The following is a 16,991-nucleotide window of genomic DNA, read 5'->3' as shown; positions in this document are numbered from 1 at the left end:
ACGAAGTTTAAACTGCCCAAATTGAAAGCAGAACAACTTGGAGTAGAAAGTGAAAACATTCCTTATAGATTAAAATTTTCTACGAAGAATACTGAGCTTCCTAAACTTCCAGCTCAAGAATATATCGATAATTTTCGCCGTGAAGCGTCTGTTTTTGAATGTAATTTGGTTGAAAATGTTTGTGACAACTTTGAGAGAAGACAAATAAAAAGAAAAACACAAGAGTTGAGGTTACTACCAAGAATAAATGAAAACAGTTCGTTGGTGACAGCAAATATAGATCGATTGGTGAAAGACGATCAATTTCGTTTTCCTAAAATACAGAAAACAAAAGAGGATGGCCGCTTCACTGACTCGCGAAGCAAGAAAAAAAGAAAACTGAAGAATTATCATGAAAATAGTACGAAAAATGTTTCGCGACGCAAATCGGTAGAAAACAATGGAAAACAAGCTGCTTTAAAGGCACAAACGAAATGGTGTAACATGACTTTTCAATCAAACATCTACGAATGAGATTATGGAGACAAATTCTAGAATTATTGCAATTCAGCGAAATAGAAAAATATATTCAGCATTATCATACGTATATATAGTTGGGTTTTTTATAATGTTTATTTAATAAACAGAGAACACAAATTAATTTGAACGTTTTTCATAATCTGTACACTGGTGCACACCGAACTAGCTAATAAACTATATAATTTTTCTCAAACATCGAATCTAATAAAATCAACTTCAATATCAATTGATTTTCTTCGATGAAATTTGTAAGACGCATCTAAATTAAACCGCAGTTCTGCAATGACTTCCATTTTAATATTGAGATCTCTGGCCTTCTTTTTGATGTGTGCTCTTGTAGCAGTCTTATGCAAAGAATACACTGATCTTTTTGCAAGTTTTACTGCTTTCTCTAGAAATAGCATGTCAACACCTGGGAAAAATAAAAAAATTGCATAGCAACTGAAAGCAAAAGAATTAATTTAAGCTACCATTTACACTTTGTAATATACACTTGTCATCACAACTAGCAATGATTTGTGTTAAATGCTTACTAATATGATACATGTACTCTATTTATATGACATTAAAGGTTATCGCAGCCTTTAAATACTTGGAAAATTTAACACAGCTTACATGACAATCCAGTATAATGTAAACAAGGTGTTAGAGGCTGTAATGATAGGGGCGAAGCAACATGAGTGATGTGTTTGGTATGGGTAGGTAATAATTAATAATTACAATAGATTTGCATACCAGCATTATTCTTTGTACCAAATGGTGGATTCATAATAACAATATCGAAAAGATTTTCTTCAGTCAAAATAAAGTCTATTTGCTTAACATCACATTGGATAAATTCAACATTTGATTCAAGTTCACTTTCCTCCAAGTTTTTTTGTGCTATTTCCAAAGCATCAGCATCAATGTCAAATCCCACAACATGTTCGCTGCCAATCATAGCAGCACCAACACTAAGTATTGCACATCCACAACCCAAGTCTGCTATACTGTAACCCTTTATATCCCCAAATGTCTGGTCAATTGTGTACAACATGTGTGCTGCAATGTGGGGTGTTGTAGGATACTGCTCAAGATGGACTTTTGGATCTTTATAAACTTCTAGATTTTCAAGAAATCCTTCCAGTTGCTTTAACTTCATGTTTGACTTTAAATAGTCTTTGGTAAGCGACCTAAAAACGTATATTTCATTTCAAGAACGCGATGTCAGTTCCATCAACGTTTTTTTTGTTGATCTCTGTGTCTTAACCAGTACACTTAACATTGTTATTACATGAAAACAAGAAACATATTACGCTGGCTTTTGAGTAAATAACTGCGGGCTTAAATGACGAATGGCGGATAATTTGATGATAGAAAACAAAGTAGGAGAGGTAACCGAAGAAACTTCAAATGAAAGTGATAATGGTCAACGAAATCATTGGGTGTCGTTTGAAGAAGAACCGGAGCTTCCTCTTATTTCTCAGCCATCTTACTTTACGAATAAAACTAGTTCGGAAAATTATGTTAAGCGCCTAGGTTAGTCGACGTCTAAAACTGGGCTGTTGAGATCAATATAGATGATAATCAGTAACACTCGATTTTTTTAATATTTCATGCACTGAAAATGAACTATTTTAGTATATATCCTGTTGTAGAAATCATGATTATTTGGTATTTTCAGAACAAAAATTACATCGAATACGAAATCCAGCAAATATCACCAGCAAACATATTGTAACAGCTTTAAGTGAAGCGAAACGTGGTCAAATGAATGACTTAATGGAGAATGAGGCTCGGGGTGATTTTTCTTCTCAATATGGTCAGATATTTGGAACCTTAAATGATGATGAAGAAATTAAAGCTAGTTGTTGTTGTATTGTACTATACAGTCGTTTAGTTCCCAAGAGAGCTAGAACAAAGCAGGAGATTGAGTGTTTATTAGATGAAGATGAACTAGCAATTATTAACTGTCAATCCAACCAGAGTGATCCAGATAAGAGCATGACATATAATGAAGATGACCAGAATTAAAGGTAGATTATCACTAAGTATTGATTATAATCTAATACAGTTCCTGAAATGCAAATGAGCTGATATGCAATTATGCACTATAAAAGTACATTTCTTGCACTCACAGTGATTTTATAGTTTATATGGTATCATGTTTGTCTCAACCAAGACAATTAATCAACCATATATTAATGTTTGAGGAGTCAAACATTTCCAGGTTTTAAGAAACACCAGGAAATGTACTGCAGTTATTTCAAATTGAAATAAGTGTATCCATTAATTTTTTGAACTTTTTACTGTTGAGGTGTTTGACAGTAAAACAATATGTTTACCTTTGCGTTCGTTGGAATGTGCTAATTCGTCCTTGAAAGCTTCCTGTCTAAAAATTACAAGTGTTATCATACTGCTTTTTCAAGAATTTTGCATTTTTGCTCTCGTAAAAGTAACTGTTCGTTTTCGATGCTTTCGCTTGACAATTTTATTAATTAAAATTCGTCAAAGCAAATATGGCTCATTTTGCAAGTTTTTCTATGCATTGGAAACTTGTAATTGACTTTACGTGTTCTCAAATTTCTGTTTACAAGGTTAGATAAACTGTTTGTTTTACGCAAAATATATTTATCAGAAACAACCAAAAGTAAAGCGTCTTATATGGAGGATGTCAGTTTTAACCAATCAGCGCGCTGCTACGTGTATTTTGTTTCCGGTTATCGACGGACGAGTGAGTCAGTATGCAAACATTGAATGATGTCGATGTTAAACCGCCTTCCGTTTTTGAGCCTGTTCAAATTCAAAACAAAGAACGGTAGTCGTTCACTTGCTTGTAGAATGTAAGCGAATTATGTAATGGAGCATAAGAAAAACCTTAAAATTGTTGTCATCGGGGACGGTGCTGTGGGGAAGACGACATTACTCATGAGCTATCTTAAGAATGATTTTCCAAACGACTATGCTCCTACTGCGTTCGATAATTACACAGGTTGGTATGAAGACGAAATAATTGACATATATCTGCTGGATAAACTAGGAAATGAAACATTAATGTTTGAATAAGGTGAACGCAACGTCTCAGCCGTTGTTATGTGTGTTTTTATTTAATTTATTTATGATGTATTTAATAGTAATCTTATTACTTGCTAGTTTAATATAAACATTTTGTTCTCTTCTTTTCTTCATGTAGTTTCCGTGACAGTCAACAATGTTCCATGTACAGTTCAATTCTGTGATACAGCCGGTCAGGTACGTATTTTCTTAAACTTTTAATCCTAAAACAAAAACGAAATCACGCGATACTGGACTGGACAGCATGTCTTTGAATGATGACGGAAATTATATAGACACACAAGAAGAATGAAAATTTAACCACGAAACCCGTACATAAATTTTCTGTGTTGTCGAGTATGTACGTAAACTTGCTCATAAAGTATTTGACAAAATATTTTATCTGCAGGGAGCTACATTGTACTTGCACACGTATCTATAGAAATTGATTTGTATTTCAGTATTTTGAAATGCAATATTATTTCGAAATATAACTGATTGTCTGTGACTATGATGTTACCCATGAATTTATACACTTTTCGGTAAATTGTAAATTTGTTCATTTTAATCAAGCAGATTGCTTGAATTGCATGATAAAATAGAGAACTTTATTTTACTCTACATCCCACTATCCTGTCAGTCGGACTATGAACTATTATTTCTCGTCCTATACGTCATCGGAACAACTATTTTTTATCACGAACCAATTATTCAAGACAAAGCATGGATATATACTACGTCATATTTCAACATCAAAGTTTTCTTATAGAAAAAAAACTTATATTTGTAATATTACTATATGTTGAGCATTACAATATCCCTACATCCACATGCTTGAAAATTTATCTTTACTTATCATCATATGATATCCGTCTGATGAGTCGTTATCGATAAAACAAAGTGACGAGTTCACGACGCAGCAATTATAAATAACTTTTGATAATACCTTAGCATAACATCAAACGTTTTTTTGATGGCAATTTCACGCGCTGGTAAATTATCTTTGCGTTAGTTCTATACTACCCTCTCCCAAGCGTTTCGAAAGCGATTCTTTCGTATTTGCAATGTAATCCAACACTTAGGTTGATATTGGCTGCAAGAGAAAGTATGCCGGAAAGTTCATTTGAATTCATTCTGTTCGTGAAACACGACGATTTAATTGCACGTTATTAAGGCATTAATTGTCATGTGGTACGATTTAAACTGTATAAAAGATAGTTTGGTTTATATCAAATGTTGTCCATCATGTGGATGATCTCCAATGGAAATGTAAAGTTTTTCTTTTACGTAGTACAATTTGTGTATCCGGAATAAGTTTACTTTGCTCTTCAACATGGCGAAACAAGTCTGGATTTTGTCCAGATTTCCACTTGCATTAAACCTAAATACAAAAAATGAGAAACGAAAATTATTGCGTGCATGAAAATAGAATGAATTGACTAAATGAACATTAATTTGATTTTAACCACGCAAACAAATGTCAGTTGTGGTAATTTTTGAAATGAACACGTGACATAGTCAGGTTGCACTTTTAGATGACACTTCAGACTTCTTTTGTTTGAGTGCATGCAAATATGAACATAGTGTTTCAACACTGAGTAGCATCTGTTGATTCTGTTCGTAAAAAATTTACCCAATATTGACGATTTATTCACCACTTCACCCTCAAAGACTGTTTAAGACTGGTTGTCTCGTCTTTGGACTATAATTGTTGTTACTATAAATTTTACGGTATCTAATATTTTAGGCAGCTTTGATATTCAACTTGCATAAATTTTATTCCAGACGTGGTTAAGTAAACTGTCATAAAATTGAATATTTCATTTGACTCAATATTTAGGTGATCTTTTTGTCAAAATGTTAGATATTTTGCTTTTATACATTTCATTCATTTGTTGCTAACTTAATATACATAGTACTTTAATGTACACGTCTAGTAAAATGTGGATCGTCATAGGGTTGAATAGCTCAGTATTCTTGTTTTATTTAAATGTTTGGTGTAATTGTTTACTTAGCTGTATCCCATCAATCCTTTGTATAGCCAGTGTTATGGTAACATCAAATTGATCTAGTTTTCTTTTCGTGTAGGAGGATTTTGACTCGCTGCGTCCATTTTCATATCCACAAACAGATGTTTTTATCCTATGTTTCAATATAATGGCACCGTCGTCGTTTTACAATGTTAAAGCACGCTGGTTGCCAGAAATCAACAAATATAAACCGACCACGCCGTTTGTGCTGGTCGGTACCCATTGTGATCTTCGATCGAACGTCGAAACCTTGATAGAACTCAAAAACAACCGAATGATTCCTATTACTAGAGAGCAGGCAGAAATTTTAGCTCGAAAGAACAATGCTGTTTGTTATGTGGAAACATCAGCTCTAACATTGAAGAACGTTAAAAAGGTGTTTGACGAGGCAATTGCTGCTGCCTTGTCGCCTTTCAGACGAAAACGCGCGCGTCGCTCTAAGAAACATCGTGTCAAATGTGTTATTTTGTAGCAATTTAAGCCGTGTATAGAGTACGAAATTCAATGTCGTTAACTGCACTATATATAGAGATACACCGAGCGAAAAGTATTTATTTAATTCAACGCAATCTTCAAGTAGTTTCACATGTCATGATGCATTACTTTCATTATACATTACGTTGACTTAAGAAAGATAAACCTCAAGACAGCATTTTCCACTTGGTCAGTATCGTACTGCATCTTATCAAAAAAGTCTTTACGAAAATATTTACCTTTATCATTTGCTACATTTTCAAGTTTGTAATCAGTTTTGATGCTTTACTATACGTTCTCGAGTGAAAAACTGTGCAGAGGAAAAAGTCAAAAACCACTGTACATAGCCTCTTTGTGAGATGGAACATATATTAGTAGTCCAATATTCATTCATTCGTCTTTATGATGTAATTTTGTTCATTTTTTCACATGTTTTGTCTTGAAATGAGACCGTTTTCCCATCTTTGAACAGTTCATTTTTCACGCTCATAGTTGTACACATTAAATAAAAATATGATCAATCATTCAACTTGCAGCCTAAATGATGTGACATTTTTTCATTGCTATGCAGGTCTATTATTTGTCTTGTTTTTAAGTATTAAACTTCTAATTTTCTGAAAACTTACTCGGTCAACTGGTGTTCGACATCTTTACTTTCAAGAATTTAATTCACTGATCGAAAAACAGTCTAGGGAGTGTATATCACAACCACTGATTCTAAATATTTTTTCTCCGAGTGTAGTGTCTGCTCTTGCGCATAAAAAAAACTTATTGCAAATTCAAAGAACATGAAAAAATAGTTAATGTACCATTTTGCTCAAATTTTATTAACGTTTAAGGAATGCCCATTCTTTGTTGCAATTATCTACTTCAATAATAAGCTATATGTTGGAAATTCGACATATAATGGTGTCTATTCGACCGTTGTTATCGCTCAATTATAAAAACCTTTAAAGTTTTCAAGAAACTGTAAAGCAAAATACGATAACAAAGTTCTGGAACATTTTTTGTTCGCTAAAACATGGCGATGTGGTGATAAGGAACATCAGACAATGCATTCTATATTTGAATAACGAAAGATGCATATTATGAATAAATATCATCACGTAATTTTTTGTTACATACCAAGCTGTAAAGCTTCAAAATCCAAATATTGAGACGGCAAAGCTTTCAATTGACTGTTGTGTAGGTAGTCCATTAGTAGATGACATCTGCATTTTCTTGAATTTTCGTAGATTCTCATTTTTCTACTTTTATTTCTAATTTATGGTCAAAACCTAGTAAAGTTAGCTAAACGTTGGAGTTTTTACGTAATCATTTGACCAACAAAGTCATCTCTGGTCTATCGTTAGGGTTGATTTGTTAAAATATCGTAGACTAAAGATGAAGGAAAGATCTGTTTTTCACGGTGTTCTTTTAGGCAAAATTAAAAAAAATTGAATATGCTTATACAAAGTGTAAATATATCTCAATATGTCTCCTCATTGTTTCTAGATAGAAACCATTAAAAATGATATTGATAGCTACGAAATGAATGCACAATATTATTTTATGTCGATATTTGACGATAACTCGTAGAAATATGTTGATGTATTTTTTTGATCAATCGTCCATTAAAAATTTTTGAAATCTGGAGACATCTGTGGTGTTAGGGAGCACTATAAAAGAACAAAATGATTTTGATCATTTCATCAGTCACTTTTTGAAAGAGAATATATCATTTGAAGATCATTTAAAGATCAATGTGAGTAAATATTTGGCTTTTCATTTTCTAAATTTGAAAGTTGAGTGTATTTTAGAAGCTTGATCTAGATAGAACATGTCGATGACATTAAACGAAGTAATCCAGATTTGTATTTGTAATATCGCTTTTTCTTTAGAAAAATGTCAATTACGAAGACTTTGTTCGCTGTTACCATGGCAATTGTTGTCTTAGAGATGCCTTCAGCGGCAGCTGTACGTGACGTACGTGATATATGCAACTACAAAATTGGTGGCCCTGCTTGCAGTGCCTGCTGTACTCGTGCGCGCAGGCATTGCAGGTTGTACTGTATGTTAAGTGGATGCGATGTTTCGAAGCCAGGTGTTTGTGATGTTACGAACAGCGATAAATACTTCATGCAATCCTTCAAAGCTAAAGGGTGTCAAAAATGTTCGTCTAGCGGTGACGCCGGCAATATGGATGATAGCATTTTGTCATTGGATGACTTCAACTCTATGGATTCTTGTACTTTTTGCTTACGTCAGGTTTTGAAAGCTTGCAATACACACAATTGCAACTCGGCAAATGTTCGCAAGGCTTGTGATAGCGTTTGTTTCAATTAACTTCAGACTCCATTTACATTTTACTTTCGTTTAATCGTAGTCATTGTGGTTAACTATAGTCACATATTACATTTATGAATAACGTCTTAGATAATGTATTTACGTCAAGATTAATTTTAAGATGTTAAAAATAAAGTAAACGATAAAAAGCATTCAATTATGCAAGCGTGTTTCTTTCTCAGACCAAACTTCGAACTCCTCTTTCACTGATGTATTGATTAAGTGAACCAAAACTACGTCATGAGACTAAAAAAAGGAAAACAAATTGTTCTCTCTGTTCATGATAAACTATTTCACCAAAATGTATGCCATACTTTTTGTACTTATCACAACACCACAGCGGGCGTCATTTCCACTAGTATTTGTACCGTCTTGTCCGCAGCTTGTTCCTTTCGCTCAAAAACCTAGTCTTGAATTATATTTGCAGACAACGTCACATTTGCTACTTGCAATTATCCCTAAACAAACACAAATAACCTCCTCAACCACATTTACACCTTGGCGACGACAACTGCCGTTGCAAAAGATCGAACAGAGATTTACTTCTCACATTCAACATTATCCAACCAAATTTTCCGTCATGTTTCATAACCAAACATATTTGTGTGAAAGATGTAGTTTGAATTGTGGATAGCTTTGTTTCAGAGTTGTCGTGTAATTACAAGCCATTTTCTGGATTGTATTCTGCTTTGTTGGTCCGGTAGCTAGCGTTATAAAACATAGATATAATGTATATTCTTTTATACACTATTGGGTAGCACGTACATTTGTTATTCAAAAACAAACTGCCTTCTTAGTCTTACATATAAAAATTTTTCCAACTGATGTAATCTTCCCTGCTAAATTATCACATTTTATGCGTTATTTTAAATCTGTGTTTGCTTTCTTTTTATAGCATTATTGCATGTATGTAATGCAGTATTATTGTAGCTACTTTGCTTATCAATTCAACGAATGTCTTACTATATGACCATCCATTCTCATGACAAGAGTCCAACCATTACATCCTGTCAGGGCGCCAGTCATATCGCAAATACTCGATCTGGAGTATCGTATATGATCCATCTAAGGAATTTCTAATAATGACTTGATTAATTATATATAGAACAGAGGAAAAACTAACTTATTTTATATTATTGTTTCAATAAGTGATTTGGACATAGTTGGTTACAACGAGGAGTGGAAAAAACCCTGTTATAACACTTACCAACTAAAAGAGAAAATTTTCTGACGTCTCTTTTCCTCTTATTCCTTTGCAAACGTGCATATCGTAACGTATGTAATGTACCGTGTGTATTTTTGTGAGATGATAAAACATCGTACATAAAATCAACATATAAAACTGTGTTTACTTGCGGATTGTTATAAAATATTTTCTTGCAGGTTATATCTATGGTTTTTGTGGAAAACAGAATGATGCCTGAAGTCGGTGACGTCATTTGTTTGGGACTAAATGGTACAACTGATGATATGTGTGACATGTTGGTCAGAGTGAGATTATCATAAAGTATCGTCATTGGGGCAGGATAGTTTATATAATCTTTCTTGACGTTCGAATCTAAAAGTAAAAATGAGATTTCGATGTATTAATGTAGTGTTGGCTTGTTTGAACTGTGGTTAACAAAAGATCGTATTTTCGCTTCTGTGAACTGATTTAGGGTATTTCTGTTATTAAATGTGTATAAGTATCACAATCATTTACCCAGGTGATGCATATAAACAGCCAATAGACTGTTTAGTTTACGAGTACTATCTGTTATGATTGATTTACGCTTCTTTTCAGCTGATTCTGTCCGCTAATTACGAACTGCAATCCTAATTTTTTTATTAACTTGAAATAGTATGTTGATCGTCGATCATCCGCCATTTGTCTACCATTAATTTCATCTTTGTCAAAAAACTTACTATTTTCGAATAAGTTGTTCACTCGAATAAAGTTAACTGCTCCGCAACAACCTTCTCGTGCACATTGCATATTACACAGTTTTTGTTTTCTGTCTGTATTCATAGGCGTTCCTTGCAGTTTTCGTTTTCTTTCTGTATTCATAGGCGTTCCTTGCAGTTTTCGCATATCCTTAATTCATATTGCAGTTTTGTCTGTATTCACTTGAATTCAACGTTCCTTGCATTTCTTTCTGTATCATATTGCAACAAAATCAATTGCAAAATGCAGATGCAGTAAATTTATAATCGTTTTCTGTATTCATAGGCGTTTCTTGCAGTTTTCGTCCATGAATCTTATGAAAGTATGTTGACGAACAACTTTTGCAGATAATTGAACAAAATTAACACCAAAATGCAGATCTGAGTAAATTTTAATTTATCCTCACCTTGAAGTGTATTGTTTAGATATGAAATATGTACAAATCTGAAAAGTATTTTTAACATTTAGTTTATGTAATATACACATATAACATGTGTTCTCTCTTCCCACTAAAGTAGTATTATATTACTTGACTTTTTTGTATACGACTTTAACTTACCCTTGAGGGGTACGTGATTTTTACTGGGATAAACTTACAAATGCTATCGGCTAGTGATATGACAGTTTGCTTTTCGCTGTAGTCAATGCTTTATTTTTCACTCTCATAATTACTGTGTGTTATTTGGAATAATTTACTTCGTTATTTGGAAATGAATTTCATCATAGTTAATTCTCAATCTTCATCCATTTTTAACAAAAGTCTCACGCCTTGTACATTTATTAAAACAAAGGGGATGCTCGGTTGTCACAAAGCTGATAAATTGAATCAGATTTGTTATGCATTGTCATGAAGATGAGATTCCAAATTTCATTTGGGTGATTTGGCGCAAAACATTAGATATGAAAAAGACTTGGAAACAAGAACAAAAATACACAAAATATATCGATAAATGTATGTATTTTGTACTGTAGTACACATACTGCAATTGCGATGCCCCTCAATGTTAGTACCCCTTCCCCCCGGAAGAATTTGACACCTGAGCCGTACCCGGAGGAAGGAAAGCATACAAGCGATAAAGGAACTATTCTAAGAAAATATCAATAACATGTTTATACCGTGATGTGCAAAGACTGCCAAGTTACGAACACCTAATGTCATTAAATAATGCTGTGGAGCATGTTAAATCTGATAATCTTCAAGAATACAGTTTTAAAGTATTAGTTGTTGGTGAAAAGTCAGTCGGTTAGTGTATTGGCATATTAAAATTTTCATGTATTGGATGTGCTTTAATAGAATTATTCTTTATTCGTTTTCTTTCTACATTTTAGGTAAGGTAAGCATTAATATACTGATAAAAGTATTGCATATAAAGTTATTCTGGAAAAGAAACAACATTAGCCCCATTTTAAGTCGATAATTAGTTCTTAATCGGAAGAGATGTAATTTTCTTATCTTTCGTGCAAGAGCAGACGTCGATTATTCAACGCTACACGAAAGGTAAGTTTGAAATGATTGAACGTGTGGTAGCAGAAATTTGAACATCTTCATTTACGTCTTGAAATTGTCAGGGGAATTTTTCAGAAAATGTAAACCCACATTGGGAGCTGATTTTGCCTCGAAAGTAATTGATTGGGACTCAAAAACACAAGTACATCTTCATCTATGGTAGGTACCTACCGGTATTTCATTTCATCATTTTAACTGATCTTTGTTTTAATTGACTGTTATAAATTTAGGGACATTGGTGGTCATGAGAGATATGGTCATATGACCAGAGTTTACTATAAGTATGCGTAAGTTAATGATATTTCATATTTTTTATGTATGTTGATATTACATTACATTATGATGGGTTTCCATTGTATAGAATGGCAGCATTTATTGTTTTTGATCTGTGCAGGTATTTATACTTTAGTTTTAATCCAATTAGATGTAAAAGTTTTATTATATACTTCCTTGGATGGTTTTTTCAGGCCTAACACATGGAATATGGTCTTAAAGGTATGCAATTCTTGTATGAAATTATTTTTTTTACATTTTGCATTCTAATTAAATTTGAAGGTTCATCAGACATAATATTTAGACATGAAAATTGTTTCAATAACCATTTTGTCTAGTGGTATGATGATTTAAAACAAAATGTCTTGACTGAAGATGGAAGCACTATACCTATTGTGCTCTTGGCCAACAAGGTATGTTTGTGACTAACTTGGCTTTTTAGTTAGTTAAGTTGAGATTAAATATTTTCCCTTGTTTTACAGTGTGACGAAGAAGATGCTAAATGTGACAACACTATCCTAACAACATTTTGTGATGAGCTTGGCTTTAATGGATGGTGATTACTACTTGTGTGGGATAATAAACTTACTCTTCATAGTCTTTTTTTTTCTTCTTTTGAACGAGTATTTGCATTTTTTTGAAGGTTACCAGTGTCAGCCAAGACTAATAGAAATATTGGTAAAGAGCATGTTCAACATGTTTTCTTTTTGCTTTGTTCATATCAAAGAGCATTTACAGTCTATTCTATTCTAATAATTTTAGATGAAGCAATGGACTTAATTATAAGAGAAATTTTTACTAATCAGCCTGAAAAGAAGTGTATTCGTCCAGGTACTCCTTGGTTTAGGGCAGAAAGTCCCATGCCAATGCAAGATATTGCTGTCTATGGTAACGACAAAGAAGAAAATATGCATTCTGTGGTCGCAGGCAATGAAGCTAAACAAAGTAGATGCTGTTAATAATAGCTAGGAAAATTAAATCTTGTCCATTTATAGGCATTGTGTTGTAGGAAAGTGCTATGAAATAGCATGATAATTTTAAAAACAAAACATTTGTTGATTTAGCTGATCATAAATAAATAATTTTAGTATTCACCTTAGTATACAATACTCAAGGATTTTTTACATTGTATTATAAAAAATTTGTAATTGAAGTAGTCTCAAAGTTAAAGCTACATGTTAATTCACAGTAAAATTTCAATATGATATGGGTGTCATTTTTTTGTCCCAGATATCAACCCTTCACTTTGAATTTGCTGCTGTTCTTGTAATCGTAATGTTATTCTTTGAGTCATCTTAAGATACTTTTCAGCGCAATTCATCACACATTTGTTCTAAATAATATAAATTTCACATTACTCATTAACATGATAGTCATCATCAGCATAAAGTCATTTCAGACCAACCAAATCCATGTGAAACGTCACAGATGAAATATCCAACAAATTAGGAGTTATGTGAATTGATTCAAGGGACTGTGCGATTTGTTAATTTTGTATAAATTGGACTTATTTCGATATAAAATATACCTCATTTACTGAAATAGTCCTGTTCGTAAAATCTTGTATACAGTCCATAAAGCAACTTTCTGATAGTTTATTATAAGATTGCAAAAACGATTGGATCTAAAAGGTACGAAAGTAAATTGCAATTCGTAAACTAAACTTAAATTTTTATACTGTTTACTAAACTGTCATTACCTGTTTTATGTCTTGATCTTGACCGACCTGATTCAAAGTCATTTTTGTTACGGCTTTTTAATAAGAATTTTCTTATACTTCTGCTAATGTAAGTTCTGTACTCTTCATAATTGTTTGACTTTCTGAGGGACTGAAATTTACTCCGCCATATTCCTCACTGGCTCATGCACGGTGGTGCAAAATTTTAACTGGAGTGATGTACATGTGCTCATCTCGTGCTTACAGTTCTGTAATTGGTTATAATTTTTCCCGCCTAAAATACTTTTCATTTTACAAGTTTTAGAGAAGATGGCGAATCCGAAGATGTTGAATCCGAAGATGTAATAAACGTTGGAGTTGAAGAAGATTTTGTGGGTAAGTTTTGCGGTCGGTCTATTTCTGTTTGAGTTTGAAATAATAATTGAAGAGGATATAATTTCAAACAAACCAACAAGCTCGCCTTCACCTTGGAAAAGGAGTTATGTTTTTAGTTGATAAACTGAATATTAGTGTTTTAGTTCAAAGCATAATTCCAGTTATTTCCAAATTTTTCATCAAGTAATCTCTTTTTGATTCGGTCATTTTCAGCCGTAACGCGCTTCATGGATTCTTTGTTGAATACTATTTTCTCTAAGCGACTGCGTGAAGTATTGGAGCTTTTCTTTATATCTGTAAGTCCTGAATATTTTCGCTTTTTTCGCTTCTTTTCCATGTGACTTCCAAGGTCTAGGCCAGTTGCCATTTCAATATCTCTGGTTACTTCTGTAATTTCCTTAGCCCCGGAGCCTGGTAACTCATCAGTAGCGAATTTTGGCTGGCCATTTGATTCACGGGCAATGATTTGGCCATGAAATGGGCACTTTAATCTGTTTTGAAAAAAAAACCAAAAAAACAAAACAATATGACCCTGAAATCTGAAACATCTTGATTCTACAGATGTCTTGCTGCTAAGTTTGTCGAAACGTAAGTTCACACTAACAGCAAGGACTATAATAGCCTGGACAATCTATATCTACAAACATGTAATACACTTCGCGTAATAGTTATTAATAAAAAATACCTGTCCCTTCTTGGACATAGTTTTCCACTTGGTAATGGAGCACGACATGTCCATTTCACTTCTTCAAAATGTCCAGAAAATGAAATACTTCTTGATTTCATTGACTCCTTCATGTCACTTGGAAAATGGTCTTCATTTTCTTCGTTAGGATGGGCCCAAAAACAGTGTAATGATTTAAGGTCACTAAATGGCGGAGCTTCATCATCTTTTCTCTCCCAATTATACAAATCCATGCCAAAAGGCACCACAGGTGCTTTCTTTAATAGTTTTTCACGTTTGATCTTGCTGTCATCACATGTTTGTGACGATGAACTTTTCTAGAGAAACATTAAAATTATTATCTATTTTCAATAAAGATATGGCTTGTTAGAAGCAAAGGTTTAATAAGAATGAGGCTATGAGATCATCTCAATTTTAAAATCATCCAATGACAAGCAAGGCTAGTACACAGAACGCATTTCTTTTAATCATAATACATTGTATTAAAAATCTGCATTTGACATACTGGAATATCCTCTTCTCTGCTCTTTGAATTTGTAGAGGTGTAACTTGATTTCTGTTTAGTAGGTTTCATATTAATTTTTTTCTCATGTTTTTGGAGAAGTGATTTGATTGCAGTTACTCTTGCCGTTGGATCCCCAAGTGATGATAGATCACCATTTGGATTCCATGAAACTGCTGATTTCTTCTTAATTTCTAGATCAAAAATAGTTTAAAATCAAACAGAATTCCAAGGAGCTTGGCAATATCAATTCACATGTTTCATGCAGCTACTGGAAATGATGTGACTCAAACATTCTTGGTTATATTAGGCCCAGATTATACCTTTTGCTTTGTCATGTTGAAGAATTTGTTTCACTGGCTTAAGACCATATTCATGCCATCGATTTTCTGATATGTACTCTATGCCTTCTTTCTCAGCAACATCAATAAAGTGATCTGTTTCTTGATCCTCTTTTTCTTGATCAATCTTTGAAACAATTCTTAGTTTATCATACTTGTATTTCAAGTCAGTCAATAAGCTTTTCAGGTCTATTGCCTTAATAAGATTGACATGTTGCTCTGAATGCTTTGTAAGAATCTCCAGCCACTTTTGTGTCAAAGGAAGATATTTATCAACAAGCTGTTTGTGAAGTTCTCTTAGTGTGTTCAAAATGTCAATGTTGTCAGTTGATTCTTTTATTTCAATAATGTTATTAATAGGAATGGTGAGTTTAAAGGATTCCATGGACAGGCCATGATCATTTTTCTGGCATGGTGGTAATATGCCATCATCACCAGTTGAAAACATCGGACTTTGTTCATTATGTTTCTGGGAAATATGTGTTATTCCAGTACTTGTACTGGGAATATTGCTATCAAATGTCAAGGGGTATTTTGCATTTTCTTCATCAAGCTGTTGTATCTCAAACTCTTCAGGTTTTGGTAATATGAGACAAAAACAGCTGTTCATTTCTTTAATGAAATTTTGCAGCTCTGCTGTTGTCTCATTCATCTGATTAAGAATTAAGTTTAATTTCTGTCTTGCTAAATTAGACCTTCTTGTTTCCAAATCCTCAGCTCTTAACCTTTCTAATTCTGTTTGTGGCTGTGAACTGGTAAAATTTATTTTTTTAACCGTCTTTAGATATGTATACCCTAATTCTAGTTTTATATAATACTTGCCATACTTTTCATGCCATCTTTCAATGGCTTTTAAAGCATCGGTTCTTAATTTTAAGGCAACAGCCCGAGGCTCGGGCAATGGCGTTTTCGAGTTTACTCCTGTGGTGAGGCAAAAAAACTCGTCAAAATCGTCCAGAAGTAGCTCTCGAAAAGTATGAGATCTTGAAAATATTTCGTCAATAATTTGCAAAGTTGAAAGTCGTATTTCTGAGTGTCGTTTTTCCAACTGTATCCTAACCATTCGATACAAATGACGAACATTTTCATCAGACTTTTTGCAAATTGACTTGACCCTTCTGAAAAGTTTGTCATCCAGTTTTTGACTTCCAGATGTGGTTAAAGACTCAATGAGTTCTGATAGTTCTTGTTCTTTGTCAAAATTTGACATAATACGTTCGTTGAAACTATATTTTCATAAAACATATATTTTATGTTGTTGACATACTAGAAAACGAACGACAATATTGCATCGTCATTCACGATCAGTGGAAGGTAGTTTTGTG

The 16,991-nt window shown here is 33.3% G+C and overlaps 6 protein-coding genes and 2 long non-coding RNA genes across 10 annotated transcripts; 3 read left to right on the top strand and 5 right to left on the bottom strand.

Annotated features, from left to right (window-relative positions):
• Positions 1 to 531: 531 nt before the first annotated feature.
• On the bottom strand, positions 532 to 1,763 carry LOC124441872 (rRNA N6-adenosine-methyltransferase METTL5-like). Its single transcript, XM_046992336.1, has 2 exons — positions 1,255 to 1,763; positions 532 to 931 (listed from the first exon to the last, which is right to left on the bottom strand). Exons 1-2 carry the CDS (start codon positions 1,658 to 1,660, stop codon positions 708 to 710), a joined length of 630 nt encoding a protein of 209 aa, XP_046848292.1. The 5' UTR covers positions 1,661 to 1,763; the 3' UTR covers positions 532 to 707.
• A 93-nt stretch (positions 1,764 to 1,856) lies between these two features.
• Positions 1,857 to 10,240, top strand: LOC124441988. 2 transcript variants are annotated; one of them, XM_046992473.1, is made up of 3 exons: positions 1,857 to 2,037; positions 2,183 to 2,534; positions 9,765 to 10,240. In XM_046992473.1, the coding sequence occupies exons 1-2, from the start codon at positions 1,869 to 1,871 to the stop codon at positions 2,530 to 2,532; spliced, it is 519 nt and encodes a 172-aa protein (XP_046848429.1). In that variant the 5' UTR covers positions 1,857 to 1,868; the 3' UTR covers positions 2,533 to 2,534; positions 9,765 to 10,240. The 2 variants fall into 2 exon arrangements, with proteins under 2 accessions (XP_046848429.1, XP_046848428.1); XM_046992472.1 differs by lacking the exon at positions 9,765 to 10,240 and having other exon boundaries at positions 2,183 to 2,631.
• Positions 3,227 to 6,598, top strand: LOC124441987 (cell division control protein 42 homolog). The gene is made up of 3 exons (XM_046992471.1): positions 3,227 to 3,490; positions 3,692 to 3,750; positions 5,641 to 6,598. Exons 1-3 carry the CDS (start codon positions 3,358 to 3,360, stop codon positions 6,052 to 6,054), a joined length of 606 nt encoding a protein of 201 aa, XP_046848427.1. The 5' UTR covers positions 3,227 to 3,357; the 3' UTR covers positions 6,055 to 6,598.
• On the bottom strand, positions 3,587 to 4,741 carry LOC124441990. The gene is made up of 2 exons (XR_006947052.1): positions 4,499 to 4,741; positions 3,587 to 3,776 (listed from the first exon to the last, which is right to left on the bottom strand). It is a non-coding gene; the product is annotated as an uncharacterized LOC124441990 (long non-coding RNA).
• LOC124441989 lies at positions 8,394 to 8,995 on the bottom strand. The gene is made up of 2 exons (XR_006947051.1): positions 8,696 to 8,995; positions 8,394 to 8,627 (listed from the first exon to the last, which is right to left on the bottom strand). It is a non-coding gene; the product is annotated as an uncharacterized LOC124441989 (long non-coding RNA).
• A 1,114-nt stretch (positions 10,241 to 11,354) lies between the features above and the next one.
• On the top strand, positions 11,355 to 13,290 carry LOC124442257 (ras-related protein Rab-32-like). 2 transcript variants are annotated; one of them, XM_046992759.1, is made up of 11 exons: positions 11,355 to 11,548; positions 11,635 to 11,639; positions 11,776 to 11,803; positions 11,875 to 11,971; positions 12,043 to 12,093; positions 12,174 to 12,206; positions 12,280 to 12,307; positions 12,424 to 12,498; positions 12,568 to 12,641; positions 12,729 to 12,763; positions 12,848 to 13,290. In XM_046992759.1, the coding sequence occupies exons 1-11, from the start codon at positions 11,458 to 11,460 to the stop codon at positions 13,042 to 13,044; spliced, it is 714 nt and encodes a 237-aa protein (XP_046848715.1). In that variant the 5' UTR covers positions 11,355 to 11,457; the 3' UTR covers positions 13,045 to 13,290. The 2 variants fall into 2 exon arrangements, with proteins under 2 accessions (XP_046848715.1, XP_046848714.1); XM_046992758.1 differs by having other exon boundaries at positions 12,043 to 12,099.
• LOC124442258 (mitochondrial import inner membrane translocase subunit Tim9-like) lies at positions 13,145 to 13,947 on the bottom strand. Its single transcript, XM_046992760.1, has 3 exons — positions 13,785 to 13,947; positions 13,614 to 13,709; positions 13,145 to 13,418 (listed from the first exon to the last, which is right to left on the bottom strand). Exons 1-3 carry the CDS (start codon positions 13,824 to 13,826, stop codon positions 13,299 to 13,301), a joined length of 258 nt encoding a protein of 85 aa, XP_046848716.1. The 5' UTR covers positions 13,827 to 13,947; the 3' UTR covers positions 13,145 to 13,298.
• A 231-nt stretch (positions 13,948 to 14,178) lies between these two features.
• Positions 14,179 to 16,956, bottom strand: LOC124442259 (UV-stimulated scaffold protein A-like). Its single transcript, XM_046992761.1, has 4 exons — positions 15,649 to 16,956; positions 15,329 to 15,519; positions 14,824 to 15,140; positions 14,179 to 14,629 (listed from the first exon to the last, which is right to left on the bottom strand). Exons 1-4 carry the CDS (start codon positions 16,874 to 16,876, stop codon positions 14,278 to 14,280), a joined length of 2,088 nt encoding a protein of 695 aa, XP_046848717.1. The 5' UTR covers positions 16,877 to 16,956; the 3' UTR covers positions 14,179 to 14,277.
• Positions 16,957 to 16,991: the final 35 nt, after the last annotated feature.

This window comes from Xenia sp. Carnegie-2017, unplaced genomic scaffold (assembly GCF_021976095.1).
Source record: "Xenia sp. Carnegie-2017 unplaced genomic scaffold, XeniaSp_v1 HiC_scaffold_20, whole genome shotgun sequence".
NCBI lineage: Eukaryota > Metazoa > Cnidaria > Anthozoa > Malacalcyonacea > Xeniidae > Xenia > Xenia sp. Carnegie-2017.
Note: the sequence above shows the minus strand (reverse complement) of the source record. Positions and strands in the feature narration are given on the sequence as shown.